Raw genomic sequence first — 21,981 nt, forward strand, 5'->3', positions numbered from 1 at the left:
AAGGAACCCCATCCAAAGCAGATCAGGATATCTCCACGTGTCTCACGCAGGCACGTGTGCGGCGCCTCAACACTCCGATTTCTGCGACTCCCGCGAACCGCCGTATAAATTTTCGATTTCACCGTTTCAAGTAAAACATTTCAAAAATTTCAAGCTCCAAACGAAAAACCAACCCACCCGCCCTTTTCCCGTCACAAATTCTCTCTCTCTCTCTCTCAATTTCTTCGCCCGCCCAAAATCAAACCGCCACTTCATACAAAACGCTTCCCCCAACACCCATCTTGCCAAATCCTTCCTTTCTCTCTTCCTTTCCACCAAAAACAAAAACAGAAGAAAAAATGGCAGTTTCTTCCCCCAACACCCAAACCAACAAGAACAGTTCTCTCTCTTCCCACCAGAAAAAAACCCGTCACCGGTCTTCTCCCAAACGCATGAAATCACCAGCAATTCACATTGGCGGAGTTTCAACCCAAGACTCAGATGGAAAGACTTGCCACCAGGTAAGAAATACAAGACAAAGGAAAACACCCAAATCAAGAAATTTCATCTTTCATTTTGAATTCTTGTCTAGAAAAGATGAACACTCAAATCAAGATTTTCTATCTTTCATTTTAGATTTCTTTTCTTTCAAAAAGAAAAACACCCAAATCAAGATTTTCATCTTTTCTTTGTAGATTTTTGTCTAGGAAAAAAAAAACCCAAATCAAAAATTTCATTTTTCATTTAAAATTTTGTATTGATTTGTTCTTTTCTTTTCAATGCAGTGTCGGCAGAAAATTTCAGGCTTAGCTGCTTCCTGCAAGAATGTTAGGCACAAGCGTTGCACCATTAAAATCTGTCGCAAATGCCTCCTGAACAGGTTATTCTCCTTTTATAAATCACATTAGTCTGGTGATCTGGGCCGTTCATGGGGTGAACTCTATTGTAGATGGGTCACGATGGGAAAATTGCCTAGATCAGGCAATCAAATTTGTCTGATTCATGGACCTTTTAATTCTGTTTAATATTGACCATTGCTGATGTTCCTTTTCTACTCTTCATTTCTATGTCACTGTTTGGTTGGTTAAGGAGTGGTTTGGATGACTGTATGTTTTTAAGTTGTGACTTCACGCTGCTACTTTGGATGTAAGCTCCAAATCATTAGGGCTGCTTGACACATTGAATCTGAGGGGCCATTTGGCAGTCAGGTTTGTTGGTTGTACAAACCAGATTTTTCTTTGCTTTAAGAGGACAGAATTATTGGCTTTGCAAAGCCTTAAGATAACTCAGAAAACTGATTCTGTAAAAGGAAGGAAGAGAGAGCAAACAATTTTTTTTTTTTTCCCTGCTGCTTTACTCTTCACACTTGCTACAACTGGATACACAAGGTGCCTTTTTACAGGCTTTTGAATGAAGGTAAAAAAGATAACAACACCCCTACAAGGAGCTTCTACCATTTAATATTTATAGAAATCTACGCAGCCTTTCCATCTTTCAAAATACCTCCATAAAAACTGCTGCAGTTGCATTGGAAGTTCAACTGTCACCAGCTGGAAATGAATTTTGGTTTGCAACTCCGATATCCTCTTCCACCATTTATTCCCTTATATTAACACTTACAAACTACGAAAACTCTTGTTTGCATCAAGCGGAAGCCCTTCCTCCCTCGGACCTTTGATAACTTGTTTCAAACACCTTCGTCTCCTCACCCCTATTGTACTTCAATCTCCTCGTTTCCTCTCTTGAGATCTTGTAAGCATTCATCAGTATGTCTTTTGGCATGGCCCGGAAAGTGGATGCCTTGCCAGCGAGTGGGTTTATTATATTTATCGCATTGTCGTTGGTTTTGAAGGCGATGTACTTGAACCCTTCGTTCCCAACTTGTTTTAGCACGACGAATAACTGTGGCATGATCACCAGCTGGCCCTGATGAACATCACCATCAAAGACGGGACTGCCCGTTGTTTCTTACGATCTGGATCCGGCTGTTGCCCCTAGTGACATACACCATGTTGTGGGCGTTCAAGTTCCAGTGAGGTGCCAAGAGAGCATTCCTGTAGAGGACACCCCTCTTAGCACTCATTTGGAGAGTCTTGAGGATAGGAAGATTTTGGCTGTTGGTATTTTTGATGCGTCCACCATGGGGTGTGTACATGACAACATGTGGGGTCTACAATGTTCTCTGTCAGTCTCATGGAGCAGGTGGTCTCTTCCAACCCATTCAAACCCCTTTGTTCTCGTTGTTCATCCTCCTCTCTCCTTGGTGGCCTCACCACCTGAAGCCCATTCTCCACACAGATGATATTGCCCCTTCGATCATCCTCGCCGTCTTGGAGCTCACGCTAAAAGCCTCCGCCATTGTCTTTACATTGAAGCCGCTGAAGATGTTGTTGTTGCTAGATTTTTGCTGGTAGGCTGGCTGATGGGATGGTCGAGAGAATGGCCGACCGTGCCGCAGTTGCTCTCTATCCTGCTTGTTGCTTGCTTTTTGCTTTGCGGTTCGTATTGCTGGGACCCTACTAGTTGGAATCTATTGAGATTTTGATTAAGTTGGTTAGCCTAGTTATTGGTGTCGAATACAACGATCACAACCAGTGGAGTTTCATTGTTGTTGTAGCACCAGTGGGCCATTCCTGCAAGGAAAGCGATGATGTCTCCTTGTTGAAAGTGATGGATCTTCTGGTGTTGGTCCCTGTATTTCTAACGGCCTTGTTCTTGCTTAGATTGTCGTGATTGATGGAAGGGGTTGAATGATTCAAGTCAGCTAGAGATGACCGCACCAAAGAATGTTGAAGAAAGGTTATGGAAGTAGAGATCCATGCTATTAAGAAGAATCACACATGGGAGATGATCTCAGTCGATGAAGGGACCATTGGTCTCAAATGGGTGTATAAAATCAAGCGGAATGCCAATGGTAAGATTGAACGATATAAAGTAAGGCTCATAGCAAAGGCTACAAATAGAAATATGGGCTAGACTATGAAGAAGTTTTTGCCCAGTTGCTCGCCTTGACACTGTGAGGATGATTATCTCCCTTGCAGCTCATTGCAGTTGGATAATCTACCAATTGGATGTGAAATCCGCATTCTTAAATGGAGTACTCGAAGAATAAGTCCACGTTGACCAGCTTGAAGGCTTTGTTATGCAAGGGGAGGAACACAATGTGTATCGATTGAAAGAAGCCCTAAATGGGTTAAAGCAAGCTCCTTGTGCTTGGAATGCACAGATTGATTGCTATCTTCAAGAGAATGGTTTCGTCAAATGTCCGTATGAGCATGCTGTCTACATAAAGAAGGATGCCTATGGCAATATGCTTATAGCTTGTTTATATGTTGATGATTTGCACAGAAAATAGCTAGACGATGTTTGAAGAATTTAAGCAAGATATGTTCAATGAGTTCGAGATGACTGATGATGGATTGATGTCCTTCTTCTTGGGCATCGAAGTGAAACGACAAGTTGGCAGCATTTATATATCATAAAAGAACTGTGTAAAAAAACTTCTTGAGAAATTTCAGATGACCGACTGTAAAGCCGTGAATACACCTGTTGCAACAGGCTTGAAGCTCACAAAAGATGGTGAAGGAAAAAATGTTGATTCAACTTTATTCAAGAGCCTAATCGGAAGTCCAAGTAACCTCACAATCACCAGGATAGATATAGTCTATAGTGTTGGGGTTCTAAGCTGGTATATGGAAGTGCTAAAAGATTCACATTGGCTAGTTGCAAAAAGAATTCTGAGGTATATCAAATGGACTATTGAATTTAGTTTTTTTTATCCTTATGATTATGCGATCTTGTATGCATACTTTGTGTAACACCCTGTGTTTTCAGAATCTGAGTATATGCAAGTATATGACTCATTTTCCAAAAACCTGAGTGTTAATCTTTAGAGAGCCAAATTACATGTATATGTATTATTATTATTATTTTTTATTTTCTTTCAGAGTTAGCAATTTAGCGAAAGATGGACAAATTAACATAAAGGAAAATTCGCACTTACATTAAAATTTTACGAGCGATTGCCTATAATGACTTATATAAACTAATGTCTCAATGCTTACAATTACAAAATGAGATAACATTGCATGTAAAATAAAATACATTATAACAAATCTTGAGCTGTGAAATTACATAGCAACTCTTAGTAATACAATCATGCATCCTTGACGATTGCACCCTGTTTTTCATCAATATGAACATGAATATCAACTGTGCCACTTGTGCTATCTGTACGGTTATATATTTGATGAATGAGTGGCCAGCTCAGTGTGAATTCCTCTCAAAATTATACACTGCCGCATTAGGTAAGCATAATTATAAAATATAACAAGGCATATAAAACAATACATTATGCAGTCTTATTAGATGCATGGATGCATGAGTACACATCAACTGGGGATGTTCATCCAGTTGGCTTTTGGGCAAAACCCATGTAATGTGGCTTGTCACTAGCGAAAGTACATAGTACACGTGTAGTGCCAAACTCACCGAAGGTGGCTCGATAGTCAGTGGTCTAGAAGCTAGCGAAACAATACCCCAACTAAATCCTATTAGGCACGTGTTATAACATCAAGAATTAGCCATTCGTCATCACTCGAATGCTATAAATGTATAATTAGCCCAACCATTATTAGTCCATTTACAATCAACCAGTTTAATAAAACTCAAAGGTCACTATGAGGGGTTCATCACCCAGCGTAGGCCGACAGCTCAGGCATAGTATCTCATTCCACCATCCCTGACTCGTGAGGCTACCACCTTAGGATGTTTAATGGAAGCCAATCGACTAGTGGCCGATCACACTTTAGAATATGGGGCTTACCATTGCATGGTTGTGCAAAATAATATATCGAACCCATATAGGGCAAACACCAAAACAAAACTCATAGGGTAAATATCAAAATTAAGCCGCATAGGGCAAATATCAAAATTAAGCAACATAGGCAAATATTAAAACCATGTGTTAAAAAACCATTCTTAAAAACTACTTAGATACAATAACTTCTGGATGGTAGGCCCATATCAGTATTTGATTTAAATCACTATTCAATAACTATTAAGTCAAAGGTCCATTACAATTATAATCAATTGAGTTACATCCCAAGTATGGGTGTACATTTATAAGTGAGGGTTTCCTACTGATGTATTAGTTTAAGTTTCATAAGCAATCCACAAGTAATCCACAAGCATGTGAAATTATGCAGGGTAATATTGTGCATGTAATCTAGTAATTCAATTCTCACAATTAACACATGTGATTATAAAATGACGACATCAATTATCAATCGGAATTAAAATAAAAACTATCACTTAAGCTAATGGAAAAATGGAAAGCTCAATGGGAAGAAATCATCATTTTATATTTTGAATCGCCAACTAATGTTGCTAGGAAATGCGTGTACCCTTAGAATTGAATCCTACCATGGATTGTAAAGTTATACGTGAGATTAGGTTTTTTACAAGGTATTTATGGTCAAGATTAATATAACCTAAGGTTTGGATCACTTGTTTTTAGGGTATTGATGTAGAACTTAGGGTTTTCATCTTAGGGTTTAGTTTTAGGCTTAGGTTTTAGGATTTGAACTTTGATTACTATTATTATCATTATTTTTGTACAATGGATCAAATAATATTCATAATAGGAGCATTAATCCATTAATATTAATAATGATGATTCATAAGTTGATATTTAAATATACCAACAATATCTAATGTTCTTATAATGACTAATAATCTATTAAATAATAAAGGTAATAGAAATATATTATTTATTAACAATAATATGATGACTAATAATAAATATTAACAATACTTATACTAATCCCATAATGAAAATGATAGTATTTTCTAGTGATGATAATAATAGCTATCAATACTGAACTTATTCATGATAATACTTAAGGATAGTAAATAAAATATAAATGTCTAATAATCGTAGGTTTATTTATAACATCCAATATTAGTATGAAGAATTAGCCTAGTGGTCAATCATGCTTGATAATCACAATGATCATGGTTATGGTCTTAACCTAGGGTTTGGATTACCTAGGTTTAGGGTTTTATCCATTAATCTAATCTTAGACTTTGGCTTAAGAGTTTGAAATCTAACTCATATAATTAATTCATAATAATATTAGAATGAAGTAAAAATAAATAATAATTGTCTATTAATATTGACAACACTAATCTTATAATCAATAATCTACTAATGACAAAATAAGAATAGCATTAATAATGATAATTGTTAATATCAAGTATTTATAATAACTAATACTAGCAAAATTAACCTACTAATGGTTAACTACATTTAATAATTGCAATAATTATAGTATCAATAATAATGATGATGATAAATCATGAAATTTACTTTGGGAGAGGGAAGCTAGCTTACAGTGGTTAACTTGACAGCAAGTTGAGTTTTAAAACTGATCTGTTCCCAACGGCCCCACATTGTCATCACTCCTCTCGTGCGAGTTCAGCGCTAACTGGACCTGAACAAGGCTCAGCCCAAACACATTAGTCCATGCTCGACTTGGCCTAGTTGACTCGACAATGAGTCAACTCACTCTCCAACCCACTCTCTCTCCTTCTCGTTTTCTTCCTTCCTCCTCTTTTCTCTCACTCTCTCCCTGGACTTTTACAAAACCTGGACTTGGCGAGTTAGCGTGCCGACTTGGTGTCAACCTCGCCTCACCTCTCTTTCTCTCTTCTTCTCCTTCTTAGTCCAACAGGGTTCACTAACCTAAGGTCGACCCGACTCAGATTCAGCGAGTCGAGTCTAGTCGACTGGACAATAGCCCATGAGTCAGTCTAGTTTGGTTTGGGCTGAGATAATGCTGCACATGCACCTGCTTTCCCACTCTCTTTCTCTATTCTTCCTATTTTTTCCTTTCTCCCTTTTCTTCTAGAGCCACTTAGGACTTAGTGTGGTGTGCCGCGACAGCGAGTGAGGAAGAATCTCTGAAGTTAATGGCGGTTTCCAAATGGTGGTGTTTCTCTTCAATCCGGCTTTCATGGACAGTATGGATTAGCTCCAAGGAGCTTGTGGAGGAGAGAAATCGAAGGTCGAACGAAGATCTAGAGCTTGGAAGCTCTTAGCTCAATTTTTTGAAAAACCAAGAGTTGGTGTGGCTACGGTTTCTCTCTCTTTCTTTGCATGAAACCCTAGCTTTGTGGGGCTAGGATTGCTTTAAGATGGATGGTTAGGATAGGCGGATTCGGCCTCACACGGATCGCCAAGTTGGCAAACCGCAAGGTGTTTACCATTTTTGGAAATATGGTTTTTCACAGTCCACCTACATTTGGATTTGTGCCCACATATGTGCACACTGTCATGTGGAATAGTCAGGGTTTTGGTCAGCCCCATGCTCTAATCTGATGGACAGTTTGGATCGTCCTAATGGGGCCAGATGGTGGGCCACCGATCAGAACTCTAGACAATCGTCCGTCTCTTGTCAAAAACCAAAGAGAGAGAAATCTCTCTCTGTTTTTTTTTATAGAAAACGTGGTTTAGCCCATGTTGACTGGGCTCCTAGGACCCGTGCATGGCGAGTGCACCTCCTTTGGTGCACATGCGGCGCATAGTGGGGTCCACCATGATGTTCAGGTGAAATCCACTTCGTCCATCAGATCCCTCGCGTCCAAATAGCGCCCTTGGCCAAAGATCAGGAAGATCCAAGGTTTAAGTGAACCGTGGTTTCTAAACATAAGGTTAGATCAATTCTAAGCCTAGTCATTGGTGATCCCTCGGGGTTCCTAGCTCAGTTTAAGTGAAAATCATTGGTGAATTTAGTGATCAAATGGCCCAATTATAATGGTTAAGCGTTGTATCGTTTGACGGAGTTTTGAAGGCTAGATGAACGATGGATCTGTCGATCTGGTTGCTAGGGGTTGTATTAGGAGATCCACCCCCTCCATCCTTCTAGCCCACTCATCTTTAGTCGTTGGCCCAAGGGTGTGGCTGATCTAAAACTTAGGTGGGCCACACTACCTTATTCTTAGGGTTTTAATGACACTTACTAACAATCTAACGGTTAGATTGGCTCGAGGTGTTAATCTAAATGACCCCACATGATCCTTAAGTTGCTCAGTTCACAATTGTCTCCATCAAGCCATTTAATTAGGTTATTTTAAGTAACCACATACCATCTGCAGTGTGCGCTCTATAATTCAATGGGCGGATTGATTCAAGACCACTAATTAATGGTCCTGGCAGTCTTAAGAGCCATCTAAGTGGGATTTGATTACCACTTAGATCGTTTGGTTAGTGTTAGTGAGATCAAGTGGCGGGACTTTAAACGTTGAGTTACGTCAATCTAATGGCTGGATTCTATCAATTTTGACCATCAATGGTCCCAAGAATTTCTAAATTAGGTGGTCGCTTGGTGGATATCGTCTAATGATATGCTATGGGCCCCACGGACGGATCTAACCTTTTATGTGGTCAGTGAAAGTGTATTGTGGTCCTAAAGTGAGGTCCATTGTGATGTGATTCACAAATCCACACCATTCAACTGCTTTTACATCTCCTATAAGGGTTGTTAGTCTAAGGATGATGCATATCTAAAGCTCAGTGGGCCATACAACAAGGATCTCAGTGTTTCGCTAACGATTATTGACAATTAATGGTTGGGTCATTTCCCGATCCAATCACTGATACTTTTAGTTGTCCTTAAGCTAATATATATGGGTTTTAACGATTGCTTTCTCAATGTGGTGGCTAAGTCGTGTAAATAAGTATTAAATCATCTTACATTGAGTCGTGGGCCCAATGAACAGTGGATTTGCTGAGTTAGGTCCTGAAAATGACCATGTACGGTTCACTTGTTCTAATAGATCATTAGGTGAAGTTTTGTCGCGATTGAATTTCCATAATTAAGTCCTTTGAGGTTTGACACCATTCCACTAAGGTGCGATGGTCCATTTAATGGATGGATCACTTGATCTAAGGATAGTGATTTCTTCCAATAGTCCTAAGGGTCCTAGGGTTGTCTAGATGTAGGCCAATGGTTGAATTAATGATCTGATGCTCTAAGTGTAATAATCAGGTAGTAGGCCTTCAAGTTAGATATTGTGGATCTATGAGTTTGGTCTCGATTCTGGTGAGTTGCAATCCAGCTTAGGTATGGCATGATGGTCCGGCCAAAGGTCAACGATCAGATAACTTAATATTTGGATAAGATTGCACCAGATGGTCGAGATGGATAGATTTAGGACCATTGGATGATGATGCATAAGGTGAGTCACGTGTGTTCCCACACACGTGCAGGCTGATTTAGATCTCTATAGTAGCACTTGAGTATTGAAAGGTACGGGGTGTTACACTCTGATAGTGATTGGGGTGGTGACCAAGATGAAAGAAAGAGTACCACAGGGTATGCTTTTTATTTTGGATTGACAACATTCACATGGAACTCAAAGAAGCAGAGTATGGTAGTGCTGTCCACATGTGAAGCCGAGTATGTAGCAGCTTCGTCCACTGTATGTGAGGCGATATGGCTAAGGAATATGGAAAGGAGTCGAAGCATTCACAGGAAGACTATTATATACGTGGACAACGAGTTGGCAATTGAGCTTGCCAAAAATCCAGTGCAGCATGGAAGGAGCAAGCGCATTGATATAAGGTATCATTTCCTGAGAAATCAAGTAAAGTAAAAAATCAGTAACGCTAGAGTACTGTCATACCACTGAACAAGTGGCAGACATCTTTGCCAAAGCACTGCCAACTGATACATTCAAGAAACTTAGATTGATGCTTGGAATGAAGCCTATTTTGGTTTGAAGGGGAGTATTGGAGTTGCAAACCAAAATTCATTTCCAGTTGGTGATGGTTGAACTTCCAATGCAACTGTAACAATGTTCATGGAGGTATTTTGGAAGATGGAAAGGCTATGTAGACTTTTATAAATATTAAATGGTAGAAGCTCCTAGTAGGGGTATTATTGTCTTTTCACCTTCATTCAAAAGCTTGTAAAAAGGCACTTTGTGTATCCGGTTGTAGCAAGTGTGAAGAGTAAAGCAGTAGAAAAAAAATAGTTTATTATTATTATTATTATTTTGTTTGTTTTCTCTTCCTTCCTTTTATAGGATCAATTTTCTGAGTTATTCTAAGGCTTTGCAAAGCCGATAATTCTATCCTCTTAAAGCAAAGAAAAATCTAGTTTGTACAATCAACAAGGTTTTGGAGGCAAATGTGTGTTTTGAATCCAAGATGTTACTTTTTTGTGTTTGGTAGTCAAGTATTCAGAGGTATATGGAATCAGAGATATTATACACACTTTTGGTGTGTTTTGAAATCTTAAATTTTTATTGAGATTTGGTTGTGATGGGAGTGAAATGCATTTTTAATCCCTTTCGAAGGTAGGAGAGTTGGATGAGTAACAAAGATATTACTAGGCTACCAATCTATTGTACATGTGGCATGCTGATGATACTCACAACAATCTAATTATTGGCTGCGGCACTAAAATCACATCAATAGAATTATTCAAATTGTCCAAATGTTGATCATCTAAATGGATGGTTAAAAAATGCTGGTTAGTCGCTCATTTGTAATCCGTATGTTTTTGGCCCACCTAAGGCTTGGAATTTCCTCATTTTTGGTTAGAGTACATATTTCAATGGGCTTATTACAATGATTCCATCAAATATCATGTGTACTCTAATTTGGGATATTGAAGCTGATTTAATTAATCAAATTTAGGTAAGTGAATATGTTAAAGAATTCCAATGTATTCCAAATAAGTGCTCTCAAACAAAAGTTTTGGAAACTAGTGTTACAAGTTGCCAAACACAACTTAGGATTTGGAATCACCTTGATTCCAATGTGATTGTGATATAGATTTTAATGCATTCCAAATACAAGTTTCCAAACAAGCCCTTGGATACACCTTTATTAATAACTCTTAAAAAAAACTTATAACAACAAATAAGCTATGTCTTTAATGGAAGTTAAGTTTGGCACCCTCTTAAAATCAATGAGGTTGAATCGCAAATTGTATTGTTTTATATATATATATATATATAGGAAAAGGTACTATGCGCTCGAGTTGATGGGATCGTCCCATGAGGTCGAGCTGTGTGGGCCCCACCGTGATGCGTTTCGAACATCTACCCCATCAGTCAGATGCACCATTCCATCGTGGGCCTAGGTCTCAAAAATCAAGTCAATCTATGACTTGTGTGGGCCACACCACATATAGAAGTGGGGAGGGGCCGTGCACCATTAAAACATTCATAATCATTTTTTGGGCCCACCGAGATGTGGTTTGCAAATCCAGCCCATCCATTATGTGTGTCCCACTTGGATGAGGGTTCAGACCAAGTTTCAGCAGCATTCAAAACTCAGGTGGGCCCCACCAAGTGCTTTTATATGTTTTTGGCATGTCTTCACATGATTTTAGATGGTATGGCCCACCTGAGTTCCGTATACGGTTGATATTTGGGATATCCCATAATTTAGAGGGGACCCATCAAATGCACGGTGTTGATGGTCAACACGCATCACGGTGGGGCCCACACAGCTCGACCTCACGGGAGCTTATTGTGAGGTTGAGCGCATAGTACCTTTTCCCTATATATATATATATATATATATATATATATATATATATATATATATATATATATATATATATAATGAAAAAAATATAAGTAAATAAAAAATATTAAAAACTTATTAATCACCAATTTCCCATCAACATGTACCAAAAAAGTAATACATATAATGATACTATCAATTGAGAAAATGTATATGGTATACATATCATGATATTAAAGGATTCTCATCTTGTTCCTTTGTTTTCTTTTATTGTCTTTCGAAAAATTTATATTAAAAAACATAAAAGAGTCCTTTAATAGTTTTTTCTTTTGTACCTTTCTTAAGTGTAGAATCATGTTAGAAAAAATGGCATTTGATTCTATTGTGAATAATATCTTGATTTCTTTGTTTTGTTTTGTTTTTTGTTTTTTGAAAGATGAGAAACTTTATAAAAGCTGCTTGTCCTCAACAAAAATAGACTTAGAAGATAATTACAAAAGGAAAGAAAGCAAAACAACAACCAGACCCCAAGTCTGGAACTGCCCCCTAGCTAGAAACCCTTAGGAGACCTAAATGAAGAGAAGTTTATGGAGCCTAATCCCTAGATAACATCAGGACTCTAGAAAAGATGCCTGCTGAAGAAATGCTTCTATTCCTAAAACATCGGTTGTTTTGCTCAACCCATATAGCCCAAACCACAACTAGCAAAATGGCTCTCCATTTCCTCTTTCCAATGACTCCTCCAAAATCCCAATGCCATGAGTAGAAGATGCGTTCAACAAATTTGGTTATCACCCACGAGATTCCTGCCAATCTTAGAACACTTCAGCAAATATCAAGAGCAAAGTGGCAATGGATGAAGAGATGATCTGTAGTCTCCTTGCTTTTGAAGCAAATGAGGCAGACGTTGGGGACCATCATTCCTCTTTTCTTCAGTTGTCGATAAAGGGGATTTGGCTCAGATTGAGATGTCCTCCGAGGGATAAAACATTCAGTTTCCAATTTGGAAGTTTTCTTTCCATTCTTTCCACAATTTTGTCCCATAACAAAATAGGATGTTTTCCAACGCATAAAGGCAGGCCCATATAAATGGTCGACAACACCTACCTTACAACCAAACATATCCACAAGAGAGTTATTTACCTCAGTCTGGATATTGACATAAAAAATTTCACTTTTAGACAGATTAACGTTCAGACTTGAAATTACCTCAAACCAACAAATGGTCATACTTAAGAAAGTTAATATAATCTTGTTATCTTCACAAAAAATGTGTCATCAGCAAATTGAAGATGATTTATGCGAATGGGGGAATTCTTTATTAGCATATCGTTATAAAGCTTAACCTCTTTTGCCCTTACATTCTATTGAGTGCTTTTGTCACAATAACAAAAAGGAAGGGCGACGAAGGGTCTCCTTACCTTAGACCTCTGGAAGACCTAAAGAAACCAGAAGGAGAGTCGTTAATCAAAACTAAAATTTTTGGAGATGAGATACACTCGTATATGTTCTTTATCCTAAGTACAAGAGTCAAGGCATTCATTTGCTATTAACACACAATTTTGAATTTGCTTGTCCTCAACAAAAACAAATTGAAAAGGAGACAATCTTAGGAATCACTAACCGAAGAAGCATGAATATCCACTTGAATAGTTTGCCAAAAGTGCTGAAAGAAAGCAATTGGAAACCTATCCAGGCTCGGGGCTTTATCCCTACCAAGACCCTAGAGAACATTCCTAATTTCATCTAAATTGTTGGGTCTTTCCAATTGCAAGGCTTGATCTTCTGAGATGGAATTGAAAGTGAGATCATCGATTTTAGGTTGGTCAACATCATCGACAAATAGCAGCTTTGAGTAAAAGTCAACAATTGAATCAGAGATGGATTTCTTATCAGAGACAAGGACATTGTCAACCATAAGGGATGATATTAAATCATTCATGATCGAGCATTAGCAATACTATGGAAGAATTTAGTATTGTGATCTCCCTCCTTCAACCAAAGGGCTTGAGACCGTTGATGCCATTTAATCTCCTCCTCTTTGAGTCTTAAAACAGATTCGTGAGAGAGATTCTCTAGCAATAGTGTTCTCCTCTAATAATAAACCAACCTCCTTCAAATCCAAGTCTTGGATGGCTAGGAGCGTAGAAGTCATTTCATTTTCCCTTAATCCAAAAACCTCCTAGTGCCACAATTTCAATTTCTGCTTTAACATCTGGAGCTTTTTGAATAAAACAATTCTCGAGCGCCTCTCCACTTGGAAGGAAGCCCACCATCCCTAAATCCTCTCTTGCCTCACACACACACACACACACACTCTCTCTCTCTCTCAAAAGAAAAAAAATGAGGATATATTTAATAAGGGAGGTCTTTTCATGTTTTATGAGCAAAAGGGTACAAAGAAAAAAGAAAAAAATTCAATAAAAATTTTCAAAAAAAATGATTTCTAAGTAATTTTTTGGCCCATTTATGTAATCTACAATTATCGTATGATTATTTGAGATTTATGATTTGGGTGAATGCGTACACACTTTTTAGCCCACCCACCCTTCTCTTTCTCAAATTTTTTGTCAAAGGTGGCCTGGCATGATGGATGGCTTGGATCGAAAGTGGGGCCCACATGATGGATGGTCTACATTAAAGGTGGGTTCACATGATGGACAATTAACATTGATGGTGGGTCCCATATGGTGGATGATGCAGGTTAAGGTGGGCCCATGTAATGGATGGTTAACATCAAAGGTGGGCCCCTAATGATGAATGGCTCACATCCACAGTGGCCCCACTAGATGGATGACACACTTTGAAGGTGGGGCTCACAAGATGGATGGTCCACATCAAAGTGAGCACCACATGATGGCATTGGACATTGAAGGTGGGTGCACATGATGAATGACCCACATCAAGATGGGCCCCACATAATGGATGGTTTGCATCAAATCTTGGCCCTAAATGATGAATGGCTCACATCTAACGTGGGCCTTGCAGGATGGACAGTCCACTTTGAAGGTGAGGCCTGCATAATGGATGATCCACATCAAAGGTGGGCTCTGCATGATGGGCAATGGGCAATGAAGGTGGGCCTCACATGATGGACAATTAACAATGATGGTGGGGCCCACATAAAGGATGGGTTGGTCAGTAATGAATAATGACCCACATCTAAGGCAACCTTGCATGATGGATCACCCATTGCGAGGTTGGGCCCCTCATGATGGGCAATTCACATCCAATGCCCGACAAGTGGATATTAAAGGTGGTCCTTGCAAGAATAAATAAATTAAAAGATGTTTTGATGGAAAAGATTAAAAAAAAGGCAAAAGAGAGGAGAAATAGAGACTAATGGAAGAGATTCAAAAATTACTTGTATCATATTGGAATCCAAAATGCTTTTTTACTTTTTGGTTGATGAGTATGTTGTGTACCAAATGTACTTTTTTGCCGAATAAGTAAAAATCAAGATAAGCTACTGGAGGCATAGGTAGCTTAAGCAAAATGACTTACAATCCAAACAGGGCCTTATAGGTAAGTGGTTTTTTGTGTTTGGATAGCTAGTAAGTCACTTATAGGTAAGTAGTTATGTATACACACCATACAGAGTTTAGAGTTGGGAATCATTTCAAAATATTCAAATCACATAAAAAAGCTTGACAAGATATGCCATTGGGTTGAGCCCATCTTGATGAATTTATAAAATGATTCTTAGGCTAAAGCAATCATCAGGTGAACCACAAAAGTGGGCCCATAAATTCTAAATGCTTGTAATGTGGGGCAACTACTTCAAATAAGTGGCGACATGTGGCAAATGTGTGCTGCATCCAAGCTTCGTATTAGGTCACTGTGTGTAACCCATGGCTCAAAAACACAAGCCAATCCAATTATTCTTATTTTTAAAAAAGCATGAAAATTTGCAATACTTAAAATCTAAGTTATCCATGAACCTAGTTGCACACATTCATACCAATTGAAAAGAAGAGAAGGAAAAAAAAAAAAAATCAAAATCCAATTATAACTGATTAGTGAAGATAATTAGTTTGCTTAGCAATGTTAGAAAGCGATTGAGCCAATTGAAGGAAAAACCAAGCTTTTCAATATGGAGGTTAACATGGTTGATTGATAAAACTTCTGTTACTTGAGCATTGCACACGTGACATCTCATTAAAACTTGAACACAGTTTGCAAGCCCTCACAAATGTAAATTGAAAAACATCCAATTGTTCTATCTCATCAAACAAGTGCCCACTACTAGAGGAAGACTGTGATCTTTCTCTTCATGCTCTTCCGTGTGTCACAAATCAAGTGTTAAAATTGTTCAAATAATCTAATTTTGGAATTGTAAACTAGCGACAGTGAGTACCACAATTTAGTCAGTTTAAGTTGAGAAATGTCTGCCACTTATACAATGTTTGAGTGCCCAAGTATCAAGTGTCATATGCAGCTTGAATATTATATTAGCTGATAACTTTCATGCGCATGAGACCATATGGTCCAAAGCTCTATGGGGTCCCCCATGATATCTGCCTGAAATCCGCTCCTTCCATTAGATTCGCCAGCTCATGTTAGGATGGAGACCAGAAATGATGCAGATCCAAGACCCAAGTGGACCACACCATTCTAAACAAGTGGGTTGGGGTTTTTTTTTTTTTTGGGGGGGGGGGGGGTGGGGGGGTGTGGAGAGATCTACCAATGAAACCTTCCTAGGGCCCACAACCTTTTTTTAAAAATCCGTAATCCATTCATAAGGTGATTCTCATTAGGATGAAGGGAAAACACAAATATCAGCCTGCTCTAAAACTTCTGTGGGGTTCAAGGGTTTTAATGGTACGAGTACAATCACCACTGTTTGTTGTGGGGTGGCCCATTTTAGTCTTCGATCAGCTTTATTTTTGGGTTCATATCTTGAAATGATATGGAAAAACTGATATATAGAATGAATTTGAGGACATTGTGGTGGGCCCCACATGCTCGTCCATGATGGTTGGTAGAGGGAGGGAGGGAAACCCAAACACCATTTGTAAGTTCTGAGAGAGAGAGAGAGAGAGAGAGAGAGAGAGAGAGAGAGAGAGGCAAACACAAACACCATTTGTAAGTCACAACTTACAGGCATCCAAACAACCCCTAAGATTGTTGAATTAGTGAGTTTCTTTGTTGCAGGATATCTACGATGTGGTGATGGAATACTGTGCTGTTTACCCTCCTTTTTGTTTTTGTTGCACAGCCAACATTATGGGCTACTGCTTCAAAATCTCACAGATTGGACTATCCTACTAGTCCAATTCGACCTTTTTCCATTTAATGAAGGCCGTCATGGTTGGATGGTTAAGATTGTCTGATCAGCAAGATTTTTCTACTGCAGCCCATTCACAGTGGGGGCCTACCAGATGATGCATTACATTTTTGTATAGCCTTTTTCTTGTGCAGCACACATGATCATTAAAATGTTTGGGTTCTTTATTCACAGATATGGAGAGAAAGCCGAAGAGATTGCCAAACTGGATGATTGGAAGTGCCCGAAATGCAGAGGCGTCTGCAACTGCAGTATCTGCATGTGAGCGAAAAATGTTCATTGCAATCAACATTATTTTCATGGTTTTATCCTTTGTTAATGAATCTATCATTGCAGGAAGAAAAGAGGTCACCAGCCGACTGGTGCCCTCACACAAGCTGCCAAGGAAACTGGTTTTTCTTCAGTTTTGGAAATGCTGCAGCTCAAAGGCAAAGAAAGTTTGGCCATTGAGAAGGCTGTAACAGATTTGCACAGCTCTCCAAATAAATTGACTGTTACAAGCAAGGTCTGATGGTCCTATTTTCAGCCATTTCAGTTTTCAGGAAGTTCTGTCAATGGGTTTCTATTTCCCCTTTTGTAACACAGCGATGGATTTTTACAGGTGTTAATTACTTCAAAAAGAAAGCATGGGAAGGAAAACTCTTCTTTTGATCCAAATATGCAACACAAGCCTTTACCAAGCAATGGGGGAGTGAAATTAAAGGCTGAGATTGGAAGGAAGAAGGTAAAAATTAATGATGGAAAAGGCAATGCATGTATAGGCAGTGGCAAGGGTGCTGGCCTAAAGAAGAAGAATGATTTACAAGCATGGATTCATGAGAAAATTCATGCGAGTCCCATTGCAAAAGATGAGAAGGTGAATGGGAGTGATGGTGTGTTGCTGGCTGGTGGTGAGATAAAAGTGCCCAATGGTGAAACCACTCCTGGTGCTGTAGTGAAGAGTGTGCTGCTGCCAGAAAATTTCAAGCTGAAAAAACATGCTATGGGAAGCCACAGCAAAGATGTAGATGCAGATGTTGTATTGCCTCAAGGCCATGATTTAGTCACAGTCGGTGGTGTTGATTTACCAGCTGATGATGTTGGACCGGCCTTGCAATTTTTGGAATTCTGCACTGCATTTCGACAAGTAAGAATCAAGACGTAAACATGGCATAACCCATCTGGTCCATCTTTCGGTTTTATCATTTGAAATGAACTCTTTAGTCTTGATATTGTTTGATTACCACATGCATTCAATCTACATATATGTCTGCCTGATTGGGCTGGCCTGAATTTTTGAGGAAATGCATCTGTGCATTGATGTCCAACTGATGGACAGCTTGGATGTGTGGTTGTGTGTGATCCCATCATGTCCATGAGTGTGGGCATAGCAAAATTCCCTAGTTTGCTATGGAGCTCATGGTTGATATTCATGTATTGAGTTCGAATGTAGGAAAGCATTTGAGGCTTTATTTTTTAAGGCAGTTTGTTAATCTTTAGGTACTTGATTTGAAGAAAGGCCAGCCGGAAGCAATCCTTCGAGAACTAACACGTGGGCGTGTTGGGCGTGGCGGATTATATTCAGCAATTGTTCAGTTTCACATCAAATTGCTGTCTTTCATGCAAAAGGACTTTGGAGAAGAGTACAAATTTTAGCCCACATGATTTTCTTTGAGAAGCTGTCTAAGTTTTTTATTCTTCCAATTTTTATCTGATAGAGTTTGTTGGATTTTTGACTATTTTCTAGATCTTTATCAGAATCAATGAGCACTGGAAGTTCATGGTTTCAAGCTCTTGGGAAATGCATCTCTGAATCCCAATTTGGATCAAAGCAATTTTCCTTGGATTATTTTAATAGGGGTGTTGATGGATATAGTAGGCTTGATTCTTCGGAAAAGCTTAGAGTCTTGAATTTTCTCTGTGATGAGATTCTTGGCACTGAGTAAGTGCTATATACTGATCTTCATAATACAATATTGTTTGGTTTTTTACCCGTTCTTTCCAAAAATCAGATTTAATTTCATCAACTTGCATTTGCAGACAGCTGAGGAATTGGATTGATAAGGAAAATTTGAAATATGTTGAAGGAATGAAGGAAGCAAAAGCTAAAGTTCTGGCTGCCAAAGAAAAGGTGGTCAAGTTTTGGAGCATATACTTCATGAGATTTGCTAATTCTCCAAGTTTATACACTAGCCTCCTACATGTTGCAACATGTGTAAGAGATCCAAGCTTTCCAGCCAGTGAGACCCATCATGAATGTTCAAGCTGTTAGTGAATGACCCCTACGTGGGTCCCTTAGGATGTGGGTGCTCACTTCCTCCTGTGGTCTCATGTTCCATCTCACCTACCTCTGTCACCATTTATCATATAAATGACACTCTGCCCCCATGATTGTCTCTATTATTGTTAAGGAAAATGGGAAAATAAAATAAAGAAAGAAAGATTATAGTACTTGACATAGAGTTCAGAACATGGGTGGTTCTAATCATTGGATTGCTTGGCACGTGCCCCTTTTGGCCTGACACACTAGATCTTGAGTTCAAACTGCAATCCTTATGAAATCCTTTGACTTCTGAATCTTGTATCAAAATTCTTTGTAGCTTGACATGTGATAGATTATATTTCTTCTTATTCTGGGGCAGTGTGTGTCCTTGGGTATTAGGGAGTGTCTCGTGGTTGACTCCAAATGATAGGATCCAATTCCAAACATGTCCTTTGGATTGTTACCCCTGTAGAACTCGTGTCTGTTGAGTGGTATGGTTCAAAATCAACAAAGCCTTCTATGTCCTTTGTTATATGCTTCGTAGCTCCTGAATTTGTAGTCCATTCATTAAAACCTTAATAGTTCTTAGTACTTCGGAGAAACATAATTGATAGGGGCGAGAAAAAAGACGCTGGTTTTTGTTTGGGGTAGCACTTGGCCTAACGTCCCATCTTACCACAATAAACATGAACTGTCACTGTCCCTTGGACTTTTCATTCTGAACTCAAGACTAACAAACACGCATGATGGCTCCTGCATGATAGCCAGTTTGTATGTTGCGTACATCTGTGGGCAGATGTGGCAGCATGTAGAAGGGATGGGATCTACATGCATGTACCACTAACTAATCTCTATGCTTTAGTATTGATTTATTATTATTATTTTTTGTGGTGTCTATTCTTAAAATGCATTTCAATTGCAGGAGAAGCTTGTAAAGCAAAAGGTGAAGGATGAGATGGAACAAGCCCTTCTTTCTTCAAGAAATGGTGCTCTTTCAGTTGTTGAGCATGAGAATATTGTTTCGAAAATGAAAATTGAGACAGAGAAAGCTCATGCTGAGATGCTGGAGGCAATGGCCATGGCACCTAAAAGTATGATTTCATTCTTTTACTAGGCGCATTTCTATTCTTGATTAAAGCATAGCTATGCTGTATTTTTCTTGCCTATTAGTGTGATTTGCTACAGGTCAACCTCTTGGTTACTCGTGCCCACTTGATGAGCATATGCATGTTCATTGCTGGGCACTACCTGATGAATGGCTCAGATCTTACAAGTGCTGCTAGCAGTTTAATCCTTAGCAGGGCTCATGATATGCAAGGCAATACAAGTTCTTTCAAAGTGTGAACAAAGCTTTTGCTGTATGTCTGCAGCCATGGTTTTTTATTGATTGCTTATTTTAACGCGTCTCTTGAACTTGTGAGCATTTTCTTGTTTGCAAACAATAGCTGTAGAGAAACAAATGTTGGACGCTGTCAGGACGGAGCCTATTCTTTTAGATGGAGGTGGTCGAATCTATTGGAGATTGAGAAGCTATTGTGATAAATCATGTTTTATACTTCAAGGTTCGTACTAACTCCATAGTCTCAACAGTCTTAACGGTTGAGCTTGAAACTCTAGAATTCGTACCTTGTGACACTAATTTCGTTGTTGTCTTATTTCATTGCAAGATATTGGGAAATGGGATTTGATTACACCTCAAGACAAGTGGTTTATCTATGATGAGGACCAACAAAATGCGGTCGAGGAATATATTTCTACTTTAAGGTGGGTGGAAGCAGGTTGTTCAAATTGCAATTTATGGTTTGATGTAATTATCAAGTGGACCAAATGTTTGGAGCCTTTCCATGTACATTGTTGCAGTTGGCCATGTGGACAATCCATACCATCTGGAGTTTCCATCTGGTCCAATCCATTTTTCACTGGCTGCCTTGAAAGAAACCATGATGATGGGATGACCCAAACCGACCAATCAGTGGGATGCAAGAATGGGTCGGGAGGATTGTTCATAGAAGATGGGTCTAGTCGCGGATGTTTAGGATGACCTCATTGCTGTGATTTTTGCACAGTAACGGAAGAAGAGTGGACTGGACCTAATGGATGGTCCAGATAGGTAAGTAGACGCAGCGAGTCCAAATGCAACTGTGCATGGGAAGGTTTGGAAGGTTTCCATACACATTAATATGTCTTGCAAAGGGTCAGGTGTTGTTTATACATGAAACTGATTTTTTTTCTGTGATGATCTTTCATGCAGAAAGAAGCATAGGACGGTCACCAGTCCTAACACAGCGGCATTTGGGAGCAATGATGTAAAATTTAAAGCATGACTATCCATGCGACTTGTCGTCTGCAAAAAGTGCAACAATCATGATTTAGGTTGGTTTTGTTAGATGCCTGTTCCTATATACTGGATGCCTTCTCCTGTTTGATTTATATTACAATCCAATTGCGAATTTGATTGCAGAAACTAATGCTGTCTCATTTTATTTGTGGCTGCAGAGCAGAGAAGTAAATGATCAAGCAATGGAGGGGATGCAGGAAGTCTCTGTCATGCATTCTACTTCAAATGTGTTATCTATGTTCACAGTAAATTGTCAAGCTTACCACCTGATTTGAAGATGGGAGGGCACTCATTTTGGTGCAACAAACAACCTCCAGCATTTTTTTTGGAGCACTTGGGATGGCTGTTTTCTCCTTTTGTGGGTGCTCTTCATATCTGGACCCTCTGGTGACTAGTAAAACTCACGGCTGATTATTTCACCAATGTGTCTGAAAGTGTAGCAGTGTCTTATTAAAGCAGATATTTTGTAATCTCTCTATCTTCCAAGGAAGGATAAAAACATGAATACCAATGTGCACTGATATGCAAGATATTTAAGTGGAAATTGGAGATTTATTTTATTTTTATTGTTAGCTTTCCTCGTGGGGTACTTG

General features: G+C 38.9%; 1 protein-coding gene across 3 annotated transcripts; it reads left to right on the forward strand.

Moving 5' to 3' along the window:
* The first annotated feature begins 113 nt into the window (after positions 1 to 113).
* LOC131237579 (uncharacterized) lies at positions 114 to 21,954 on the forward strand. 3 transcript variants are annotated; one of them, XM_058235420.1, is made up of 13 exons: positions 114 to 500; positions 765 to 859; positions 16,983 to 17,069; positions 17,145 to 17,313; positions 17,410 to 17,934; positions 18,288 to 18,430; positions 18,535 to 18,729; positions 18,828 to 18,918; positions 19,973 to 20,141; positions 20,502 to 20,612; positions 20,718 to 20,814; positions 21,302 to 21,423; positions 21,547 to 21,954. In XM_058235420.1, the coding sequence occupies exons 1-12, from the start codon at positions 339 to 341 to the stop codon at positions 21,372 to 21,374; spliced, it is 1,917 nt and encodes a 638-aa protein (XP_058091403.1). In that variant the 5' UTR covers positions 114 to 338; the 3' UTR covers positions 21,375 to 21,423; positions 21,547 to 21,954. The 3 variants fall into 3 exon arrangements, with proteins under 3 accessions (XP_058091403.1, XP_058091404.1, XP_058091402.1); XM_058235419.1 differs by having other exon boundaries at positions 123 to 500; positions 20,496 to 20,612; XM_058235421.1 differs by lacking the exon at positions 21,302 to 21,423 and having other exon boundaries at positions 115 to 500; positions 20,496 to 20,612.
* The last annotated feature ends 27 nt before the right edge of the window (positions 21,955 to 21,981 follow it).

Source organism: Magnolia sinica, chromosome 2 (genome assembly GCF_029962835.1).
Source record: "Magnolia sinica isolate HGM2019 chromosome 2, MsV1, whole genome shotgun sequence".
Lineage (NCBI taxonomy): Eukaryota > Viridiplantae > Streptophyta > Magnoliopsida > Magnoliales > Magnoliaceae > Magnolia > Magnolia sinica.

Excerpts from the sequence above, each read along its gene's own strand:
- LOC131237579 (XM_058235419.1), top strand. The coding sequence starts at position 339 with ATGGCAGTTTCTTCCCCCAACACCCAAACCAACAAGAACAGTTCTCTC. Across the intron at positions 860-16,982 it reads CGCAAATGCCTCCTGAACAG|ATATGGAGAGAAAGCCGAAG; the intron begins GTTATTCTCCTT and ends CTTTATTCACAG. Across the intron at positions 17,070-17,144 it reads TGCAACTGCAGTATCTGCAT|GAAGAAAAGAGGTCACCAGC; the intron begins GTGAGCGAAAAA and ends CTATCATTGCAG.